Here is a 24,206-nt window from a genome sequence, read left to right on the forward strand (position 1 = left end):
TTGGCTTAAAAAGCCTATTTTCGATAACTAACACTTCGATTCCTAGTATAAACTTAAGCATCAGGTTGAAAAACTGTTCGTGTTTTTGAACACTTCTGCGCGCGCTGAATCTTTGAATTTCAGATCATTTCATCAAGTTGCGGGAACTTTCAGGAATAGAAGGGAAACTCAATGAAACTCAAAATTAGGCTATGATTTGAAATATACATTTGAATGACCGAGATTCGGTGACACCTTCCGAAAATTCCGAAATTTTCATGAAAAAAGGGGGTAGCAAGAAAGGGGGGGGGGTAGTTTAAGAAAGAGGGCTTACATATATATTGTAGATTATTTTCAAGCATTGTTATGAAATTTGGTCTTCATGAAAGGAAGTTTTCTGTTTTCTTCTGAGTCAAAAAGAAGAAAGAAGTTTATTATTTTGCTTTTCTCTCTCTAAGATATTTCACATATATTTGTTAGCTATTTTTGTCCAAAATCCTTGGTGGATAGGCATTCTTAAAGGTTAGGGGGGATGCCAAGAAGGGGGGATCATTTAAGAAGGGGGATCAGACCCCTTTCTGCACTATGCTGACCGAGAGAAATTTTCATTCATACTTCTCCATTGTGATAATCAATAATGTTGATGTTATCAATATGTGTACCTCTTCTTTTCAGCAAAAACTAATAAAAAACAACAAATAGATCACACATGCACGCTGGAATTATATCAAGCTAAAATGACTGGCTGATAAACCGTCCAATGGAACCTCTTGGAACCAATGAAATATATTTGACGTCACAACTGTAAATAATGTCCGAACGTGGACGTTCGTTTTCAGGTAACAGTTTTATCTTCTATATATATAATTATATTAAACACTAGGTAGAGCTACTCTTTCTTTTCCCAAGTAAGGACAGGTGAAGCAAAATAATCCGCCATCTTTGCTGAAAGTAGATCACAGTAGGCCACAGTTTGGTACCGGCAATTTGTTCAAACAAGCAAAAAAACCAAGTGGTGCGAAGCGACGAGGCGAAAGACAGGCTTGATCGATCAAATTACCGACACCGAACTATTGTCTACTTATCAAAGATGGCGGATTATTTCGCTTCAAATACGGACGGAGTAGCTCAATCTAATGTTTTATATAAGATATCTGTGGTATCTTCCCACTTGTCATTTTCTAACGTCTAATTTTATAAACGTTATACAGGCAGGAAGAAATATAAACGTTATTATGACGTTCTGTACCAGCTTGGTCTGAATTCGTGATCTAAAAATCTCACCGGGTAGAGGTTTTTTCACCTCGATTTTGACGAGGACAAGAACGAAACTTTCTATCACTCTTAACAAGTCTGCTTTGACTTTTTTTAATTCTTAGCTATAAAAATGTGAATTTAGTGTGTTTCTGGGTTATTCGATTGTTTCGCTTGTGTCAAAACTTAAGCAGTTCTCCTTACAAAGGTCCTATTTTTTAAGTATTGTCCCCTTTCTGCTACTCTCTGTGCATGCGACAGTAGCGTAGACAGGGGTGAAGGAACATTTGCTTAGGAGAGCAGATATCAACGTCAGAGTAATTATGTTTTTACGAAAATGTAAGTGTTTTGTTGTGAAAATCTGCTCTCCTACGCAGATCGTTCTTCACCTCTGTCTACGCTTCTGTGTGATACCACCAAAATTCAAGATTTTCACTAAAACTTAAGTTAGAGTAAATTGCTTATCGCAAAAAAATGAGAGCGCCACCGTACACAACAATATCTTTCATACTCTATTGCATTCTAAATAAACACTAGATATTGGTCAAATAGCGTTTTGTTCGCTCCCTGATCCGGAAGCCCTGCAAATTGCATCGAGGTAACATCTCGTGTCGTTAATTGCCATAGGCGATGGTTCCTCGTATTATAAAAGTAAACTCAGACCATAGATTTATAAAGCCCGGAGGGCTAGATGTCGTGCTTTACAAGCTTTCGCATGCAAAAAAAAGTGAATATCGGAAAAAATATTGTTGCAAAACACGAGAGCGCCACCGTACACAACAATATCTTTCACACTCTAGTGGATTCTAAATAAACACTAGATATTGGTATTGCTATTGTTTTCGAAAACCCGTGAAGCTTTTGATTGGTCAAGTGCTGAATTTCTATTGTAATATCACGTGACTTAGGTAGAATTTCCTACCTAACCACGGTACACTTTTCAGCAAAAGTACGCCAAAAGTGCCCCTCGGGCTTATAAATCTATGACTCAGACCTCTAAACGTGTTTTTATTTGATGTTTCAGGGGGTTGGAACCATAAAGATCGACCCAGACCACCACGTATTGCAACTGTAAAACCAGTCTCCAAAAGTTTCTCAGAAGCTGACCTCATGAAGTTGGACGTCAATGGCGAGCGGCCGAACATCTCACCGCGCGTCTTCAGTCGACTTAAAGTTCAAGATTTAGCGTGCCTCAAGAAAGATAATCTGATCAGTAAGTTTAATTTTTCCTAAACCCTTCATGAATAATTTAGTTGAAGATTAATGCCTACCGTATTCCACTGATTATGAATATTTCCCCTCAACAAGCCCAAGATTTAGATGCTAATCTATAGATTCCACAGGGGGTATTTTTTTGCAAGGTAATTTCTTTTTCCGTTTCTGAGTCGTCAATTACCTGTTTAATTCTTCTGATTTGGGATAATGACAACAGGAATGCCCAAAACATGAGAAACTCTCTAGCTCATCCAAAGTTTCCCTTCAACGATGAGGTGAAATGCTCAAGGGAAGAGATACCCACCACGGGGTTTATTTTGGCTCAATAACTCCAAAGTGTTAAAACTTCTTTCGTCTCATATGGATTTTCGTCTTAATGATGTAAATACCGAGTTTATGTATCGGAGGATATTGAGGGCGACGGTAAGTGAAATCGATACAAAACAAAGTCGATAGTTGATGTACGGCTCTATATCGCCTTTGCTCACCTAAAAAGACGACGGTATCTTGGTGTTTTTACCGTCGTCGAGCAAAGTGGACGGTGATTTCCGTCCCCTTCGATTTATCTCGAATACATAAACTCGCTAATGAAGAGGATTTCCCGTCTCCAAATTCTGCATGATTATCCGAAATCTCTGGAATATGTGCTATTTTTCTATGTAAAATCCATTTTCCGTGTCAAACGAGAAAATCCATTGGTTTGACCATTGTAACCATTGTAACATTGTAAGTCTTTTGTCTTCAAACCACCAGGTGAATTAGAGAAATGCTTAGGGGAAGAGATATCCACCATAGAGGAATTTATACTAACCTTGTTAAGTTTTTTTCAAACCACCTAAGTTTTTTTGTCTTCAAACCACCAGGTGAATTAGAGAAATGCTTAGGGGAATTGGAAGAAGAACATGACACGACGAACAAATTGGCGGAGGTTTACGATAAAGTGGAAGGTGAACGAAATCAACTGTTAGACGAATTGGATGTTGCTTTTCAAGATCTTCATGAGTACATGCAAAGACACGTAAGGGTAGCTCTCGGGTACCTAATAGCCGGGGGGGGGGCGCTAATTAATTTTTCGAACATTTTCCACCCAGGACATTCTTATTCCAACCCCCCCGCTTATTGAGTTTTGGGAAAATGTTTTTGAAAGTTCCCTCTTTTGCCCTAATTTTGCTGTATTAGCCTCCTTTTCGAACATTTCCACCCAGGACATTTTTATTCCAACCCCCCGATTATTAAATTTTGAGATTTTTTCCAACCCCCCTGCTTATTCCAAACCCCCTGGCTATTAGGTACCCGAGAGTAGCTCTTTTTGAATTTTTTTGGAGTCTAGTACGCTAGACGAAATATCAAATTCTGTAAAAACTTCAGTGAGTTAGTTTGCGACCGCAGTCGAGGTGTCTATTCGAAGGTAGTGGAGGGCGCTACTCCTTTCCCTGGATTTTTCACTTACCCTCCATTCTTTTAACTACTAAGCATCAACCAGAGTGGCATAAGGTACCATTTGTGGAATTTTTTAAGAAGGAGTCTCCATACATATGGTACTTATACCTACCTTTCTCTCTGTTAACTTTCTTATTTTCAATGAAAACCCCAGGCAGTAATGTCCAATTAGGGTTGGTTTGAGACTTCAGCCCAAGGTCACTACCGCAGTGGTGGTGAGTTGTAATGAGCTAAAAAGGTTTTAAAGTAATGATATTATAATTGAAATGTAAACAAAGCAGAATCGTTTTCTAAAAGGTCGCTTATCCATACTAATTGCTTTATAAATTGATCTTTTGATTGTAATTCAACTTAAAAGCATCGTCAATGGGTTGGTTTACCTTTTAAATAGACTTTTAAAAACATAGACATTTTTTTTATTAGAACAACTTTGCAGGGACGGCTCGCGAGGTTCGATTTAAAATAAAGCAAATGAATTTCAGAATGCATTAAAACAGGACATAGTTCGGAAGGGGGTCACTAACCCCTCTAGGTTCTACCCCGTTCTACCCCCATTCAAAGTTTGATGGAACCCCCACTCAAAATAGGGGTGTCAGAAAGATATACACTCTATTCGGAACTCTGAGTGATGTACTTTTTAGTTTTTTAATGAAAGACAACTTTTAAAATAGGGATTTCATCCCATTCCAAGACTACAAAACTAGAAAAATTTTGTCCAAGACTATAAAAAACTAGAAATTTAGAAAGATGGGTTCAAAGAACATTGTTAACGCGTTAACCCTCCCTCATCCTTTTTGAAAACTTCCCCCTTTCTACAAGAAATTCTCTTAATTATTATTACAATGAGCCAAACCCCATGTTTGATGATCCGTCCTTCACCTTGAACTTGTAATATTAAGGAATTTTTAAGAGGAATGCTTATAGAAAACTTGCGTTTTATGGTTCTGATTACTGTCTAAAGTTTTTTAATTTATTGATAATAGTCTAATCATGATTTGCGATGCTGATGCGTACACGTTTTTTTATAAGAACATCTAAAGTTTTTGAAGCCTTCGATTGTTCTTAGCTTTTTGAAATTAAAACGTTCGAATGTTCTTAAGATGTTCTTAATTTTACCATTTTGTGAGTATTTTTGTGCAATTTCATAAGAAATTGGGTGTTTTAGAGTCCACAAAGCCTTAAAATGTTCTTAACTTGTTCTTTAAATTTTGGCCATCGAAGCCTTATTTTCTTATATAGTTTGTTCTTATAAAAAACAACGTGTATTAAAAAACCTATGAATGAATTATGGACGTTTTTTCTCTTGTGTATTATAAGGAGATGTACTTTTATATCGTTGTATATGATTTTTTTCCTGTTGGCGAAAACGTATATTCTGCACGATAATTTGGATGTTTTTTGTCGTAATACAATATTTTTACGAATGTGTTTTATCGATAAAGGAGCCTTGCATCACCTTGCAGTTGGGTTTAATTCCCTTTTTTTACATTGCTAAATGTTTAAATGAATTTATTGTTGGAAGTTATTATTGAACGGTTTTGCATTGGAGCAGATAAATCGCACACTTGGCAACTATGAAACAGGCAAGACTGTTATTTATTAATTATTGCTCGTTAATTTTCAAGAAAATATTTTTAGAGCCAAGCCTTTTGCTTTGACACACGTATAATCGTTTCCAGTCCTTAGAATTTTCTTTAGAGTGAGCTGTGTGAAATTGGCTATGCATTTGATAAAAAGGTTGACAAAAATATTCCCCTTATTTCTGCAATTATGTTCTCAAAAAGTCAATGTAGAGTTTGGGCTCAATTTTTGAGCAAAATAATTATTCACGCTTAGCCCCTCTGCTTTCGCCATTCCTAAATATCCTGACTAGGTCGGGCACTACGTCCCTCAGGCGACCCTTACAACTATACCCATATGTCTACAGTAGACCCTCGTTATTTCGAACTTGTACTATTTGAATCTTTCTGTAATTCGAACTTATTCCTAGTACCTTAAGTGGATTAAATTTCGCGTGGATTAATTTTCGCGGTTTTCGCGATTTTTGGCCGTTTTCGCGAAATTTTGTCCACGCGAAATATTTAAAATCTAAAAATTGGCCAAAACCTCTAGGAAAATGAAAGAAATCGGATGAAAAAGAGGCTGATTCGCGAAATTTTGTCCACGCGAAATTTTTAGATTCTTGATTCGCGAAAAAAAGTCCACGTGAAAATTTATCCACTTAAGGTACCTGTCAAGGGGAAATATTGATCTCATCAGCTGGGGAGTGGTATGAAATACTCTCTGTAATTCGAATCTTTCTCTTATTCGAATAAAAGAATTTGGGTCCCTTAAAGATCGAATTAGTAAGAGTCAACTAGATATACGAGGAAATTCGTTTGATATGTTTTCGAGCGATTAAAGGATTTCATGATATCTTTTAATCTAGTATATGTAATCGTTCGATCAAATCAAAAAAAAAGTTTTTTCATAGTATTTTGAAAAAAGTTGACAACGTTATCACGTATGTAACCTTTAATGTTTTAATTATGATGAAATTTGTGTGTTGGAATCGTGAACTATTTTTGCATCGTGGCTTTATATAACTGAAACACACTAGATTGTTTTACATTGCCTCCATCATTATAATCTAAAGTCCCCGTTGCAAGTCAGCCTTACAAATTATCTTTAGCCTGTGGTTTTGGGTTCCAAACTTCACTTACGCATCGCACCAGGGATTTTTCACTTTGTGTTGGGGCCGTTTTTGTAAACTTAGATTAAATTTCTAATATGCCTGACAGGGAACTTGCTCGACGAAGCTGTATATTGATGAAGCTGGGGGTCTTGTGGGTGTTCAGAGGGCTAAGCTTAAGCTTAAGCTTAGAATTTAAAATCCTTAGCTGAATTTACCATCACGAAATTTGTCCCCGGAAATTGCTCCCTTCCTTCTAAGCGGAATTTGACCGAAAGAGAACCCCCGGTTTTGTTGCGCATGCGCTTTCAACCCCTTTGCTGTTGCACTCTTTAAAAACACTTTCTATATCACCATTGCTTCATGGTCACGCGCATGTCTCCTGTATTGACCACAAAATTTCCTTCAGCAATGTCTACAGTTTAATCTTTGGATGTGATGTAACCGCTTATCGCAAATACCCTTTTATAACAAACATAATAATGGGTTAACCTCGAGTTTATCTTTCCTTCCAACCCGTTCAAAAATCCTTGTTTGATGCTTTTGAATGAACCCAGCTTCATTGCTCAAAACTTAGCAGCAATACCAATTTTTAAGAAAACTAATTTGAGCCTCTGCTATTCGAATTTTCTATAATTCGAACTAAAATATTGGTCCCTCTAGCTAGAAGTCAGTTTAAATTGCTCTCTATAGTTCGAATTTTTCTCTAATTCGAAAAAAATTCTTGGTCCCTTGAAGATCGAATACATGATTTTCCTTATTAGCAGATTCATGTAACGAAGTCACGAATAAACGTCGAGTAAAGCACTCATTGGCTGAGACATGCAAAGATTACCTCCTACTTTGGATATCTTGATAAAAATATGTTTATATGTTAGCACTTTTTAGCCAATTAGAGCTTTGCTCGACGTTCTTTCGTGATTTTTACATGAATCTACCAATAGGAAATTTGCGTATTAGAGAGAGTCAACGGTATTTTCAAATTTTTACGTTTTTTTTTTTCTTCCTACAGAAAGAAATGGAAGAACAGACGAATGTCATTGAAACAGATCGCGACGAGCTCATCCGTGAAAATGAATACCTGAAAGCTGTGCTCTCCAATCGCACTGAAATCCATGATAGCAAGCTTGACGAAGAAAATCGTACGCTCAGCGAACGCGTTAAAGAGTTGGAAGAGAAAAATACGGAGCTTGTAGATGAGATCAATAATTTGTATGAAGACCGACAAACACTTATCTCCAGTCTCCTACATTTACGTTCTGAGGAGGTTAGTTTGTTACTTGGAAGTATTTTTAAATCACATGATATTTTTCTTCCAATTATATTAAAACATAAGCAATCTTCGCTAACAAGTTGACACAATATCTTTGTTTCAAACTCGGAGTTTCACTGTGCTCAGGCACCAATCTTCAGTGAAAAAATCATTTTATAATAATAATCATTTGTTGGTGACGACAAAAACAGTCATGTAGGTCCAACTTGCACAAGGCAATCGGTTGCCTACTTCACTGTCATTCTTCTTTATCCCTCTTTTCAAAACTCGTCGTTTCTCTGCAACCAAATCCAGTGACTTGCTTTCTCAGTTACCTCTTCTAATTCCTTTATCGACTTGTTGATTGTGCGTTTGAAGAGGCCGATGTTGATGAGCCACATCTTCAATCTATTGCCAACGAAACCTCTGCAGCCAACTTCTACTGAGTGATGAGTTGCGTCTCACCCTGCATCTTCGCACTTCTCTAGGAGCTCTTCGTAACGATCATCTTTTCGTACTTGAGCAGCATTGATATTGTCCTCGTGGGGAACGGTCAATTCAACTAGGAACACAACCTTCCTTTCTGTGCACCAAACAACGATGTCAGGTTTTTTCGTAGTCGGGATGACGAAGGAACTCTGCTGCCCTGGTAAATCTGCTGAGATATTCCAGGTCCCTGTCCATCTTTTGTCATCAATCATTTTCTCGGCAGGTCGAATGAAGTCTTTTTGCCCTGGTCGTACAAATTTGATTGAACCACCGATTTTGGTCTTTTGAGGTCTTTTGCCATTGTTTATTGCATCAAGCTGCTTTGCGGTCACATCGAACAAGATTTTGAGTACCTCGTTGTGCCTCCAGGTGTAACGGTTGAGGGCTAGAACACAGTTTGACAGAATATGTTTCATTGTTCCAGTTTTTCCGCATCGACATGTGTCATCAGTTGCCACTTTCCATCTGACAAGGTTTGCTCGGGATGATAACACGTCATAAGTCGAACGAACAAGGAAGCTTAGACGTGATGTGCACCAATTCCAGATTTCGTTCCAGCTGATTCTTCGTTCAACAACATTCTCCTCCCACTTGGTCATCTGACCTTGCTGTGCACATTGAATAATGTGTAGTTCTCTTTTTTCTGCTTCCACATCTTTGATTTGGTTGCAGACAGCAGCACGTCTTTCTTTTCTGTTCATTGAAGCAAAGGGCTTGAAGGCGTTAACTCCAAGACCTTTCATGTCCGATTGTGTCGATCGAACAATATTATAATGAGATTATATTATAATCTTCAATGAAATTTATCTGAAACTTGCTTGGAATTGTCCGTTTGGGGAATTATCGGTCGGTGAATTGTCCGGTCGGTGAATTTTCCGGCTAGATTGTCCGGTCAGCGAATTATCCTGTTTGGGAGTTGCCCTGTCAGGGAATCGTCCCGTCGGAGGATTGTTCTTTCGGGGGATTGTCCTTTCAGGGAATTGTTCAGTGTGAAAGTTGTCAGTCTGGAATTGTCGGTCGGGAAATTTTCCGGGGTTCCTCATACTCAGTGGCTAGATAAATTGATTACCACATGCAGGTAGAATGAATTTATTTAAACTTTTCACTTTGAATAAATTCTCAAAAGAGTGGTATATTGTGAGCTCCAGTTTTCTCCTTAAATTGCCAAATCATTTTTAACATCATATTAAACATTTGATTAACAGGTTGATGACGTCATCAAGCGGTCGCGTAACAGCTCGCTCGCATCGCGTGACAGCTCCAGTGACGCTGAACGGCTTCGCTTGTTGAGCGAGGGCGTGGACAATGATGTCGAAGCAGTGTTGGCGCTAGATGACGATCAAGTTAATGAACAGTGTAAAAAGGTAATCTTCACTTTTTATTAAGGGTAAATTGACTCACACTACGTACACGTTTTTTATTTAAGAACAAACTATAAGAATATGAGGATTCCATGGCCAAAATTTTAAGAATATTTTACGACTTCATGGACTCAAACACCCAAAAAAACTTTGGATGCTCTTATATAAATTTCATTTTAAACTAGTCCCCAGTCTTTGTCAAATAGCAAGAACAAAGAATGGACAAAGAATTTCTTTCGAATTACAGACGACGAGTTGATTATTTTGATGAGTTTTCCATATATTGGCTGGACTTCTGTTTCTACGATCAAAAGATTGGGACACATTGGAGTTTTTATAAGCTCTTTTTTAATTTGGTTGATCGTTAACCTGTGATAAAACAATTTGTTGCTTTTTCTAAAAAATGGTCGTCTCCATTAATTCAAATGGCCAATGAGTGAAGTATCTTATAAAAACTCCTGCTCATCCCAAAAGATTAAAAGCGTCTTGAAAACTTGGTCAAAAACTTGTTTCATGATACAGTACTTTCAATGTACTTGATCTTTAAACTGCTGCATCATTCGCTCTTTTGATTCTGCACAGGTATTTTATCCTTCTACATTTCGAGTTCGAGTTTCTTTTTTTTAATTTGAAAACTTTTGTTAATGATGGTCTTTAATAAGCTAAGTCTTTGGAGGGTCTCCAGGCCTGTTGAATGGTTCAATCTCAATGGTTCAATTTTTTATAGTGTTTAAGATTCACTTCTCTTTCTACACGTTTTTCTTTATAAGAACAAACTATATAAGAATATAAGGCTTCTATGGCCAAAATTTTAAGAACAAGTTAAGAACATTTTAAGGCTTTCCAGACCCTAAAAACATTAAATTTCTTAGGAAAATGGGTAAAAATACTTACAAAATTGTGAAAATAAGAACATGTTAAGAACATTTTTTAGGCTTAAAACTCAAAAAATTGAGAACATCCGAAGGCTTCCAAAATTTTGGATGTTCTTATAAAAAAACGTGTTTCTCCCTTTACTATTCCACACCATTTGATTGGCATACTCGGAGAAGAGGGTTTTTTTTACTTTGATGATTCAGTTGACTCACCAGTTCGAATTACAGAAAGATTCGATTTACAGAATTTCGAATTACAGAAAGATTCGATTTACAGAAGTTCGAATTAAAGAGAGTTAACTGTTATATTTTCAATCAAATATCCTTTTACATTTCTAGATCGTTTCTGAGTTGAACGCGGAACGCCACGAATTGAAAGAAGCTTTCCTACGTGTGAAGAAGGAAAGAGATTCAACGGAAAAAGAGTTGGATCAATGCAGAGAAGATAAAGACAAGTTGGAAAATCATTATGCTGATAAAATAAAAGAATGTAATGACCTGGCTGAGGTAAGTCAACTTCTGTAGGTCATCTGCTCAAACCACAGTAATTTCTTTAATAAACAGAGTGAACTTCTAAAGGTCATCGCTTCAAACCACAGTAACTTCTTTAATTAACGGAGTGAACTTCTAAAGGTCATTGCTTCAAACTACAGTAAATTCTACAGTTAACAGGCTTGTCCCTGTGAAAATATTGCTTACGACCCTAGGTTTTATGGAGAATTTTCGATGCTAGAATGATTTTAGTTTATCAAAATCTTCATCCAAAATAGGCAACTGATAAAGTTTTTGTACCACATTTTTTTTCTAAGATAGACATGGCATGTTTTTTGAGTTGGGCTTTTCGGACGACGGTAGACTAATTTTTTGAAAGAGAGAACCCCAAAAATTCCAAATTTTTAATTAAAATAAAAACATTGCTTCATTCTATTTTTACCTTCCAAAAACAACAAAAATCTGGCGAACTCCTTTTTTTACAGACCTCCTAAGCGAAAGCTCAAAATTGAGGAAAATACCATATACTACCGGGCCATTTAATTGGGCCATTTAATTGGGCCATCCAGTATACCAAAAAGCCTTAAGGGAACCCTTTATCTAGGTTTATATCTTGCTCACGTTTTTTAAAAAGCCAGTATATCTATTCATGAGTCTGTTTGCTTATTCTGCAAAAACATTCCACAGCTCCATTAAAAACGTAGACAATTCATTCCAGTTCTTATTGGACACTTTGCAGTCAAACATTTTGAACTATCTGGTCATTAAAATGCTATACTAAAGTGAAGACATTGTAGTGTTGAACATAATGTCAATCGGGCTTTAATCTTGATGTTTTGTAACATTACTTTATCAATTCTTTTGTTAGGAGAGAAACGAGAAGAATGTTACAATCTCGGAGTTGAAACTCGAAAAACGAACCATTCAGCGACAACTCGATCATATGAGAGAGAACAACCGCACCATAGCTTCTAAGCTAGAAAGCGTTGAAGAAGAGAACGACGATCTGAGAGCTAGTCTAACTGCGATGGGAGCACAAATGGCTACGGACAACTCGCAGGACGAGGAATTAATCCGAGTCAAAGAAGAATTAGAGGCTTTGAAAAAACAAACTGATAACCCACAAAATGATGAGTTGAACCGAGTTAAAGAAGAGTTGGAGAATACTCGGTTTGATTACGAAAAGGAGATAACTGCTTTACAAAATAGTGCCCTAGAGCGGGAACAACAGTTGACCGAACTGCGTGAACAAGCGGAAAAAGGAAACTTGGAGTCAGGTGATGTAGTCAAGGAGCGAGACTCCCTGAAAAAGAGCTTAGATGATTTGAAGGTGCAGAACGAAGCGGAATCTCTTGAAAAGGAACGATTATCTTCTGAGTCAATGAAAGAGAAAGAGAGACTTAATACTCAACTAGGAGAGCTTGAGAAGCTTGTTTCCAACTCTTTGAAAGAGAAAGATGAATTGAATTCCAAGCTAGACCAAGTGGTTTCAAGCACTGCCAAGGAGAAAGAGGAAGTCCGTATCAAATTCGATAACCTAGTTGCCAGCTCATCGAATGAGAAACGAGAGTTGAGTGACCAGCTAGAAGACACTAAAAATAAATTGAAACAAGAATCAACCAAAAGTAAAAAAGCGAGCGAAGAAAACTCAACACTGAAACAGCAAATGCTACAATTAACGAACGATGTCGAAATCTCAAATAAGCAGTCGAAAAACCGTATTAACAGTCTCGAAATCGAAGTCACAAAAGGCGTAGCTGCTAAGGAAGCAGTCGATAAATTGTTACGGCGTAAAGAGCAGGACGTTAAATCGTTGAAAAATGAAATCGAAAATTTACGAGGACAAATTTCGCAGAAAGAAAAGGATATACAAGCGGAATGTTTGAGTGCGAATCAAGAATTGATGCAGTCTGAGACGCGTAAATATGACGTTTTGAAGCTCGAAAATGAGAAATTATTACAGAAACATCGTAGCTTAGAAACTGACCATCAGAGTATAGTTAGCGGTAAAGATTTGTTGACACTTAAGAATCAATCTTTGGAGAACGAGCTGGCAAATTGTCGTAATAATTTCAATACGATGAAAATCGAGAATGAGAGACTGACGAAGAAAATACGGCAGTCTGAACGTACGGCTGGCGAAAATAAGGACTTTCAAATGGAAAACAAACGCTTAAAAGGTGCCAATGACGCTCTATCGCAGAGAGTTCGTGTTTTAGAGTCGGATGAAAACCCAACGATTGTTAAAGCACGTCAGGAGGAGCGTGAAAGATACTCCACCCTGTTGTCGAAACATGATTTGGTCAGCGCGCAGTTGAAATCAATAACGGCAGAAAACAACACCTTGAAGGAGAAGTTACGTCATCAAGATGGAGATCACCAACACGTGGAGGGTGTCAAACGTGAGCTCTCCATGGCGGAGAACACAATCGAACGTTTAAACAAAGAAATCGAATCTTTAAAACATTCGAAAATCAAAACAGAGATGGAGAGCACGAGAAAAGAACAAAGCAATACGGATGAGATTATCGCAAAATTAAATACCGAAATTGACACTTTAAAGAAAGGGAAACTGAAAATGGAACAAGATATTAAATATTTGGTTCAAAGCCGAAAAGAGGAAGCTGAGATTGTGTTTACGAATAAACGAACCGAGATTGAACACGAACGGGATACAATTAAAGCGAAATATGAACTTTTACGCGCAGAATGTGACAAAGCGTACAAGGAGAAAGACCATTACATAATGACGATTAATACTTTACGGGACGAAAACGGGAAACTGCACGGCCAGATACGTAAGCAACGGTTAATCTCGAATTCAACTCAAGATTTGATGATCCAACGACTACGAGACGAGAATCACACGCTTGAAAAACAATTGGAAGTCGTTCAAGACTCGTTAACGAAAACTGTCGCTGAGAAAAAAGAACTCGTTAGTCGGCTCGGTAAAACTGACGATTCTATTGTTACGAATATGAGAAGTTTGAAAGCGCGTAAAAACGAACTACAAATACGCGTCAATACTTTGGAACGAGAAAAAGAACAATTGAGCCGACAATTAACCGAATGCCGAGAAAACACGGGACAAGTCGCTAATTCACCAAAAATTAAAACTCGACTTGCGCATCTAGAAATGCGCGAAACTGATTTACAAGGACAGTTAGTTTCGACACATACGAAAATTGGCGTGCTGGAAGCCGACAATGGTGAATTCCGCAAAAAACTTGAAGAATCAGAGAGCTTGATATACGACTTACAACAAGCGCTGTCACAGGCTAACGATCTAGCCATGCAGAAGAGTCTAGAGGCTACCAAAATACGTAAACATTTAGAATTGAAAAACGATCGTTTACTACACGAGAATACAGATCTAAAACGAAAAGTCTTTTTCACCGGAAAAAGTGACGGAGAGATTTCACCAACTAGCCTGTTTCCTAAATCCAACACAACTCATTTACAAGCGGACACATCGAACTTTAAATCGCGGAAAGTCTCTTTACCAGCTTCAATGCATAAGAAAACTGCATTAATCCGTGATAAACCTTCATCAAGTTCAGTCAAAGATAGCCGTTCGTTCGAATACCCGCCCTTGGATCCGATTCCGTCCATTGGCGGAGGGCGGCGTTTGAATTCGTCATCTAGTTCAAGTCAAGTCGAGTTGGATTTATCACAACAGTTGAGAGAACTTTTAGATTTGACGAACGATCTCACTAAAACTGACGATGAAGGGGCGGGCGCCCAATCTTCTGATGAAACGTTGGCGCCCCCAGTTCCACCACCACCCGCTAACTATGAAACAGTTGACAGGTATGTTGTTTGTTTTATTTCTTTTCGGTTCTTTTTCTGACGAAGCAAGAGGGATTAGTTTGGAAACCTTTTTGAGGTAGGATGTGCTCATTTGACGCTACAAAAAAAACAGCACAGCAAACCTCTCATTCAGATTCACTTACAATTAACCGCTAGCTTTCATTAGCCGATCTCTCATATTAAAGAACTTGAGTCATCAGAAACTCCGAAAAGCTGGAATTTGGCCCCTACTTTGCTATTTCTAGAAACATCAGGCGTGAGATTCTTAAGTTGTTTCGGATAGGAAAATGACAAATCTCATACCTAGAGCCACCTGCATTACTCTTTTATTCTTCTAATAGACATGATACTTGGGAGCTACCAGAACCATAAAAAAGCAAACTAAGGAACTGGGCTCGAGTTTGAAAGATGCCTTATCTTGACTTATTGTTTATTTCTACAGGAAGAAGAGTTATGTGGAGCCGAAAATTCACGTGAGTAGTACTGATGATGACGATGATAAGAAACAAGAAGACTGGGTCTAATCACGTGATTAATATCGCGTCGTGTGATTGGTAGATAAGGATGAGTTCGATCAGCGTGGGTTTTGTCACGTGGTTAATACCTTGCGTCATATGGTTGGAAGATGAGAAGTTTGATCGGCAGAAAAAAGACCTGAATCTAGCGATATATCGTGGTCGAACCTGCTAATCGAATCTCATAATGTGATTGTCGAATTTAAGAGTAACACGGAGATTGATTCAAACCCAGCGACCAAGTCACTCTATGGTTGATTTGAAGGAGTTGTGAGAGAATTGGGTTCCATTGCTATCATTACCTGCGTTTCAAATCAGGTTACGCCTGTATGTAGGATTTCATTTCAATTTGATTGAACTTGACATGTTCTTTTATTGAATATCGTTCAGTTTTTGAGATGGTCTGTTTAAAACAGACCGTATGATAGTTTTTACAATTTTAACTTTCATGCATGAAGTCGAAAACGATATACGAGGGCTTTCTGCATTTGCCAAAAATAGATGAAATTAAATTTTATAAAGAACGACAAATTTCACTGTCCACAGCCCCGACCTGCGCATGCGTGTTATTAATGCAGGAATTACCAGTCGAACCCACTGTATTGTCGATAGTTGATTTCTTTTGGCACTGGAAAGTTTTTTAATAAGATTATATTGTTTCTGTTGAAGTTCTTAAAATTTCCAAATTTTAGGTATTTTAGGATATTTTGAATATATTCTTTAGGAAATACGTATATATTTATTATTTTTGGTTTCAATGAAAAATTTTAGAACTATTTTTTTTACTTAAAATTTAAGAATATTGATAGTAGTGAGAATTTTTTATTTTTCTTTGGTAACAGGAGGGTTTAGCAACTTTTTATATTTTTCCTATACCGGGTGCGGCAGAAAAAACTTTGGACGTTTGGCGAGCCACTGAGGCCGAACAAAGTCTTGTTTAGACTCAAAACCATTTTTATTAGAAAGAGGGTAGTCTAACTTAAATTTTGCGGTATAACTTTTTAAGTTTGGTCAAGTAGTTGTCAAGTTATAAGCTTTTGAAGGTAAAATTCACTTTTCGAAAAAAGGGTATTAAATTAAGCATTTTTAAGCGTTTTCGATAAGAATTTTTTTCAAATATTTCTAAAAACTGACTATTTACTAAAAACTGACTATGTTGTAAACGAAAACTGCTTTTAAAAGTATTTTAACAATTAATTATGTCGTAAAAGTCGTTAAATAAGTCAAATACTGAGCTATTTTTTCATTATTTGCATAAATTTAATACACCTTTTTTTACGTGTTTTTTACACTTTTCGAAAAGTGAATTTTGACTTCAAAAGCTTATAACTTGACAACTACTTGACCAAACTTAAAAAGTTATACCTCAAAATTTAAGTTAGACTATCCTCTTTCTAATAAAAATGGTTTTGAGTCTAAACAAGACTTTGTTCGGCCTCAGTGGCTCGCCAAACGTCCAAAGTTTTTTCTGCCGCACCCGGTAGATCTTTATCCCAAGGTTAATTTTTCTTGTAGGTTATAATCTTCCCTTTTTTCCCTTTTTTTGTGAAAAAATAGGACAAACCAAGATTGCGAAATGTGAGCATTCTTTTGAAAATTTAAAATCATGATTTTCATGATAAAAGTGAAAACAAGAAATTTAATTTTTTTCATTTTTTGACGTTTTGGTGTCTTCTTTGCACCATGATCACAAGTATACTAAAAAAATTAGAAGAATAAAATAGAATAAAATTAGGTAAACTAGATGCTGGTTCGCTTATTCTCTTCCATTTCAAATAGTATTTTACTTTGCGTATGTCTTTTCCAGACTTATTTATAATCCATATACATATACTCGTATGTTATTTTTTATATATACTTCAAATAAAATTTATTTTTCAGTTAATCGCTCTTGTTCGCCTTATCAATAAGGTCATATCTATACGGAAATCACCGAACTCTAAAATTAAGACTACAATTGATTTTGTCAGGGCAAAAATTACAAACAATCTTGAAAAATCGATGTGACAGCTACGGCTACCATTTTGAGATAGTGTTAATTCCTTCTATATACAAATTCCCACCATTTTGAAACATTTTCTTTTTTAGGTAAATTGTTAAGAAAATGTTCACTCCAGTATTTGTGTTTAGAGTTCGGTGATTTCAGAACAAAAACTATTCTTCTTACGAAAAAGTAATTTTCGCAGTTTTAACTGCGGAAAATGATCGAGCTGATAAATAGAATATTTGCGAAATTCCTCAAAAACTTCCCCAAAGTTTCGAATGGAAAGGGTGTAAATGCGAGAATTAGTTCTTTTAAAGATTTTGTTTTCTATTTTTGAAATTTCCGTTTTTTTGCATTTGATAATTTTGTATAAATAAATATAGCTTTCAAGTTATAATCTCTTATTTGAAAATTTATGAATTTGACATTTTAGTTATATTATTCACGTTTCAATTTTGTTTTTTTAAATTTCCTGGAAGTCAGCAGGGAAAAAAGATAATTGTATGGTAATTTTAAAATTACATTATTCTGTTTCTTTCGTTGCCTTTGATAGACCTTTTAATAAATTACGTCACGAACATCACTGGCCTCGTATTTAAGCAATTACCATGGTGATTATGTCCCTTGAGACAAAATGATTTTTTTATGAATAGAAAGTAGTTTTAATAAAATCCGCTTGGAGTTAATCGCCATGGCAATAATTTCAAAACGAGGCAAGTGATGTTTGTAACGTTATTTATGAAAAGGTCTATTGGCCATTGAAAAATCCGTCACAGATTCCGTACAGAATTTCGGTGAATATTTGAGGTTAACATCCCCTGACAACGTCATATTTCATGAGTTCGAGAAAAAGTTAAAACAAATAATTTAGAACTGAGTTTGCGAAAAAGTTTTCAAAAAAAAATTAAAAATGAATTTGGACAAAAATTCAGAAATAAATTTGAGAAATAGTTTTAAAGAAAAATTGAAAAAAAAATTCAGAAATGAGTTTGAGAAAAAGTTCGAGAAAAAGTTAAAAAAAAATTCAGAAATGAGTTTGAGAAAAAGTTTTGAAAAAAAATTCAGAAATGAGTTTGAGAAAAAGTTTAAAAAAAAAAATTCAGAAACAAGTTTGAGAAAAAGTTTTCATAAAAATTTAACAGTGAATTTGAAAGAAAAAAATTTGAACAAAAATTCAGAAATGAGTTTGAGAAAAAATTTTTTAAAAAAAAATTCAGAAATGAGTTTGAGAGAAAGTTTTAAAAAATATTCAGAAATGAGTTCGAAAAAAAGTTTTCAAAAAAATTTAGAAATCAGTTTGAGAAAAAGTTTGAGAAAAAAAGTTAAAAAAAATTCAGAAATGAGTTTGAGGAAAAGTTTTCAAATAAAATTCAGAAATGAATTCGAGAAAACGTTGTCAAAAAAAATTCAGAAATGAGTTCGAGAAAAAGTTTTCAAAAAAAATTTAACAGTGAATTTGAAAAAAAGTTTTCAAATAAAATTCAGAAATGAATTCGAATAAAAGTTTCAAAAAAAATTCAGAAATGAGTTGAGAAAAAGTTTTCAAAAAAAATTCAGAAATGAGTTAGAGAAAAAGTTTAAAAAAAAAAAATTCAGAAATGAGTTAGAGAAAAAGTTAAAAAAAAAAAATTCAGAAATGAGTTAGAGAAAAAGTTAGAGAAAAAAGTTTTAAAAAAATTAGAAATGAGTTTGAGAAAAAGTTTTCAAGAAAAATTCAGAAACAAGAAAAAGTTTTCAAAAAAATTTAAAAATGAATTTGAAAAAAAAGGTTTTGAAAATTAATTCAGAAATAAATTTGAGAACATTTCAGAAGACAAAAAATTCAGAAATGAGTTTGAGAAAAAGTTTTCAAATAAAATTCAGAAATGAATTCGAGAAAAAGTTTCAAAAAAATTCAGAAATAAGTTCGAAACAAAGTATTCAAAAAAATCCAGAAATGAGTTAGAGAAAAAGTTCGAGAAAAAAGTTTTAAAGAAATTAGAAATGAGTTTGAGAAAAAGTTAAAAAAAAAAAATTCAGAAATGAGTTCGATAAAAAAGTTTTAAAAAAATTAGAAATGAATTTGAGAAAAAGTTTTCAAGAAAAATTCAGAAACGAGTTTGAGAAAAAGTTTTCATAAAAATTTAAAAATTAATTAAAAAAAAAGGTTTTGAAAATTAATTCAGAAATAAATTTGAGAAAATTTTAGAAGACAAAAAATTCAGAAATGAGTTTGAGAAAAAGTTTTCAAAAAAAAATCAGAAATGAGTTCGAGAAAAAGTTTTCAAAAATTCAGAAATGAATTCGAAACAAAATTTTTAGAAAAAAAATTAGAAATGAGTTCGAGAAAAAGTTCTCAAAAAATTGTTTAGAAATGAACTTGCCAATCAGATGCACTCGCATCATATGCAGGGACAAATACCCCTGCAGACGAGTTAGTTGGACCAGATCGTAAACCAGAGACAAGATTATAAAAAGCTAGACGGTGAAATAGTTTACGGTCTGGATATCCAGGCTATGAAAACATCTTCTCGGCTTGCTAAGTTCTCGCTGACTTTAAAGAAAAATTTATGGAAAATTTGAAAAGTTTTGCCGAGGGAGGGGGGCCGAAAGTTTAAATTTTTGAAACCTTGAAAATACAAACCTGTATAGATGCCCCTTTTGGGTAAAATTCAACTACCATTGCTATTCAACGGCAAGTCAAAAAGATTTACGTTTATTTTGCATTTGCGCCCTCAAAATACTAGATTTTATCTTAGCAAGTGAGTCCATCTTTTGAATATTTGAGATTCTTCTGGAACTTTCTACACCGTGTTAGACACTTTCACTTTCTAATTTTTTTCCTCGCCGCCGATGAATGCCATTGACAGGCTAAATTACGAATGTTTTGATCACGTGTTCATTGCACCCGAACAAAACGCCCTATTTTCACCCGAAAAAATATTCCGAGGACTTAGGAACGTCGAAAAAATGAGCTTTATTAAGTAAGGTTTCAGGTAAGTTCTGACATTTCTCGAAATTTGAAAATTACCATAATTTTTCGATCGTATTAGTCAACAGAAAATGACCAAACAAACAACTGAACATGAAAGGTACTATGGTGTAGTTTCTTACCTGATTTGTAACCTAAATGTTGCTCATTTTCGCGAAAAACCGTAAAAACTTATTACCTTTTCGGCCAAAACTTAGTCGGCCTTAATTTTAGTCTGCCTTAATTACTAGTCGGCCCTAATTTTAGACACCTCGTCAAAATTCAGTCACTTCGGGCCGACTAAGTTTTGGTCTATAAGGTATAACGTTATTATCGATGACGTCATAAAAACTAAAAATTGAATCTCTCAAGACTGGTTCATCCAATTCCCTTCAAACGTTAACCAAAGATGTATCTCACCGAAGTCATCTTCCGTCGAATAATGCGATCTAAGAGGCAGCTTTCTTAGTAGATTTTTTGCACCTTTAAGAAGAAAAACTTTTCCAATCTCATGCCGAAACAGCGGAAATTTTCCGAAATAGTCACTAGAATCTTAGTCCAGGAAGTAGAATCTTTCCCTAAACGACGGTAATAAACTGTGCCTACTAAACTGTTTACAAGTCGTGTTTCAATTTTTAAACGCGCGGCGTTTCTTTCTTATCTCCCTCGACTTCTTGCGCTCCTCAATAGCACCAAGATAACCAATCTCCGACAAGTGGGCGCCTCGTTGTCGCCCTAACGCCCAATCCCGATTGAAAACATGGATAATAGATTGATAGATATGGTTATACTTCGAAAGAATGGTTTGTGAGACATGTAGAATATCACCTTCAGGTTTGACCGGGAATGTTTGGTTCTCTCTATTCCAGAGCTACAATCAGGGACAAAATACTTGGCACAAAAGGGAAATTCACCGGGGTGTTTTGAAACCACAATCGATTTGTAAGTGCTCTAAAGTAGGTTGGAAGGGTAGAGTTTTAACTCTGAGTTTTAACATGAGACTTAAGACTTAAGATCCAAAAGTTCAAAAATGGTCTAGTAGGGCTTGAAATATAGCCTAGAAACCCATAAATCTCTCCCAGATCGAAATACTCGATGAAATTAAGTTGAAGGCCTAAAAATTGACATTCTCGCTCGAACTTCAATTTTCGAAAAATTGTAAATTAGCCAAAAGTGCCAATATATTATGACACTGATTGTATGTTCAAAATCCATCAGCCTCGCTTTGAAGATTTTATCATCGTACGGTTTCTTTGACGCGTAACATTCATAAAGATATTTAGTAAACGAGGCCCACCTTCGCATGTAATAAGAACTGATCGCCCCGCCCAATTCTTATTGGCGTAATCTTCAATCTGCCCGTTAGGTCCCCATAACGTGATCTGGTTACGGGCGTTGAATTCGAGGTTTTTGTTTTCCGCCACATCGGCACCGTACTTTCAATCCAGTTACCTAGCAACGAATAACGATCAGCGGCGAGGACTTGATCCATGTCTTTTAGACCTTCAATAAGAGCGTTGCTATTAGATACCATTTCAATGTAATTCTTTTTTTGATAAGCATAAATGAACATTGCATTTGTACCGGGAAGCAAATCTTCAATGAAGGTACTTGCAATTTTAGCCAAATCATACCTGAAATGAAAATGACATTTCAAAAAAAATTGAAATTATACAAAACAAAATTTCGCATGACGTGTCTCCCTTCTCCCATGATTTGCTAAGAAAAGCCCGCTAAAGTTTAGGTACAAGCAAGGTCATAATATTTGAGAAAAAAGGGAAATTCCCAAGGAAGTTTTGAAACCACAATCGATTTGTAAGTGCTCTAGTAGGTTTGAAGGGTAGAGTTTTAACTCCATGGATCTTAAAATCCAAAAGTTCAAAAATAGTCCAATAAGGCTCAGAATATAGCCTGGAAGTCCCCCTAACAAATTGAAATATTCGATTAAATTAAAGAGATAGCCCAAAATCGACTTTCTCGTCAGAACATTAAATCTTGGAAAACGTTAAAATAACCAAAATCCTCAATATATTTCAACCATGATTGTATTAGGTAAGGTACCTTAAGAGAAGAAATTTTGGCGGGAATCTATTATGGCAGACGAAGGATAATTTTGGCTATTAAATAATGAAAAACCTGTTTTAAGGCCTGAAATAGCTGAGGGAATAAGTAAAATAATCTTAATTTGGCGGTTGAAGAAAAAGATTAATTTTGGCGGGAACTTAATTTGGCCGATTTGAGTTAAATCCGCCAAATTCTCTTTCAAAATTTTTCGGGTAAAGAAATCGGGAAGTCGGAAAAGATTTTGCCCTCAGATAATGTTTAACGAAAATAGTAATCTTTTTCCAATTTTATGACATTCATGATTAAAATAGCTGACTGGGAAAAAGGCTGACATATTTTAAGATTGACGCTCGAGTCCTAAGCAACGCAATGTCATAAGAAAAGGACAGACTGAACACAAAATACTCTTTTTTATAAGAACAATTTTTAAAACAATGAGGCACTAAAGTGCTGAAAATAAGAATAATTTAAGAACAATGTGGAATTACTGAACTTTTGGTAAATGGATAAATTCAGTGTCAAAGTTAGTATGAGTAGGGTAACATGTCTCCAATATCGCCCTAAAAATAAGAACATGATAAGAACAGCCGAGCTTAAACAAAAATTTAAGAAATCTTATAGAAGGGTATATGTAAATATTTGGAGAGTTTGTTATCTAACCATCCTTATGGTATTATACGCTTTTTTATAAGAATGCTGTTTTTTTTTTTCATTGCATGATGAATATTATCTTTTGGGTAAGTCATTCTGACACATTCTTACGGTATATTCTTAGGTTAGGATCCAAACCAGTCTCTGCTTGCATATACCTCGAGCAAAGATTTGACATTTTTGTGAATACTTTTAGCATAGCTGGGGGATAATTTGCAGTTTAAAGGTAAAATGCACTAAAAATTGGTATTCAGTTCAGTTGTCAAATTCCATGATGGTGTTATTCTTAGCATATTCTTATTTTTCTTTTCGCCAAATTCATCATGAATATTCTTATAGAAAAAAGATGTATATGAAATCCGATACGATTTTGAAATGTTTTGACTCCTGAGTGCATTTTTAACTTGTTTTGATACTTTATTTGAATACAGTGTATAGTATTGACAACAGTGTGTCTTATGTGTGTATCAATATGTTTTTTTTTGCATTTTAATGTGAGGCGTTCAAACTTTCACGAAAAAAGAGTTTTTGCGTTATTATTGGTTTATTCTCAAGATTACATTCTCAACTCTCAATAGAATGATTTGTACCAGGGGGGTGGCAAATGGAGGGTACGGTACGCGCCACCCTTAAGGGTACCCTTTTTGGATTTCCAAAGTCCCGCTAAGGGTCGGGAAAATCAGAAAATCAAACTTCAGTCCCACTACACGTTTTTTTTATTAAAACACCTAAAATTTGGCTGAGCCTGGATGTGCTTATTTTTTTTAGCAATTTTCAGCCTAAAATGTTCTTAAATGCGTTCCTAATTTTTCAGACTACTCTAAATCGACAATATGATACAAAATAAAGAGCACTTAAATTTGGCAAAATTTGGACAATATTTGACTCTCGATTTTTGAAGATCCACCCCTAAATTCGGTTAAAACTGCTTAAAAAGAGGAAAAAATTGTAGTTTCTTGTCATTTTTTCCAAACTGAGGCTGCGCATGTTCTTAAGATGTTCTTAATTTTTCGACGAATTTCAGCCTATACGTTCTTATAAACTAGGTTCTAATAAAAAAAACTTGTAAGGGTAGGATAAATAGAAAAATTTCAACTTTTTACCCCAAGAATGATCGAAATTTGGTCAAAATTGGTCACATTTGTCCCGGTAAGGGTCGTAAAGTTCACAACATTTTTCTTTGTTTTCTCATTTTTAGTCCCGG

At 35.5% G+C, this 24,206-nt stretch overlaps 2 protein-coding genes across 3 annotated transcripts; both read left to right on the forward strand.

Annotated features, from left to right (window-relative positions):
* Positions 1–652: 652 nt before the first annotated feature.
* LOC136803484 (uncharacterized) lies at positions 653–16,222 on the forward strand. 2 transcript variants are annotated; one of them, XM_067060224.1, is made up of 8 exons: positions 653–818; positions 2,258–2,446; positions 3,312–3,466; positions 7,572–7,826; positions 9,506–9,664; positions 10,876–11,043; positions 11,897–14,838; positions 15,281–16,222. In XM_067060224.1, exons 1-8 carry the CDS (start codon positions 791–793, stop codon positions 15,360–15,362), a joined length of 3,978 nt encoding a protein of 1,325 aa, XP_066916325.1. In that variant the 5' UTR covers positions 653–790; the 3' UTR covers positions 15,363–16,222. The 2 variants fall into 2 exon arrangements, with proteins under 2 accessions (XP_066916325.1, XP_066916326.1); XM_067060225.1 differs by lacking the exons at positions 653–818; positions 2,258–2,446; positions 3,312–3,466 and adding an exon at positions 5,381–5,471 and having other exon boundaries at positions 15,281–15,483.
* A 2,370-nt stretch (positions 16,223–18,592) lies between these two features.
* Positions 18,593–19,282, forward strand: LOC136803534 (uncharacterized). The gene is made up of 2 exons (XM_067060277.1): positions 18,593–18,729; positions 19,201–19,282. Exons 1-2 carry the CDS (start codon positions 18,593–18,595, stop codon positions 19,280–19,282), a joined length of 219 nt encoding a protein of 72 aa, XP_066916378.1.
* Positions 19,283–24,206: the final 4,924 nt, after the last annotated feature.

Source organism: Clytia hemisphaerica, unplaced genomic scaffold (assembly GCF_902728285.1).
Source record: "Clytia hemisphaerica strain Z4C2 unplaced genomic scaffold, Clytia hemisphaerica genome assembly, whole genome shotgun sequence".
NCBI lineage: Eukaryota > Metazoa > Cnidaria > Hydrozoa > Leptothecata > Clytiidae > Clytia > Clytia hemisphaerica.

What these genes read in the sequence shown, in the direction of transcription:
- LOC136803484 (XM_067060224.1), top strand. Translation starts at nt 791, where the DNA reads ATGTCCGAACGTGGACGTTCGTTTTCAG. An exon ending in TACATTTACGTTCTGAGGAG is followed by an intron (nt 7,827 to 9,505) that starts GTTAGTTTGTTA and finishes TTTGATTAACAG; the next exon opens with GTTGATGACGTCATCAAGCG. An exon ending in TTAATGAACAGTGTAAAAAG is followed by an intron (nt 9,665 to 10,875) that starts GTAATCTTCACT and finishes TTACATTTCTAG; the next exon opens with ATCGTTTCTGAGTTGAACGC.
- LOC136803534 (XM_067060277.1), top strand. Translation starts at nt 18,593, where the DNA reads ATGAGTTCGAAAAAAAGTTTTCAAAAAAATTTAGAAATCAGTTTGAGA. An exon ending in AGAAATGAATTCGAGAAAAC is followed by an intron (nt 18,730 to 19,200) that starts GTTGTCAAAAAA and finishes AATAAAATTCAG; the next exon opens with AAATGAATTCGAGAAAAAGT.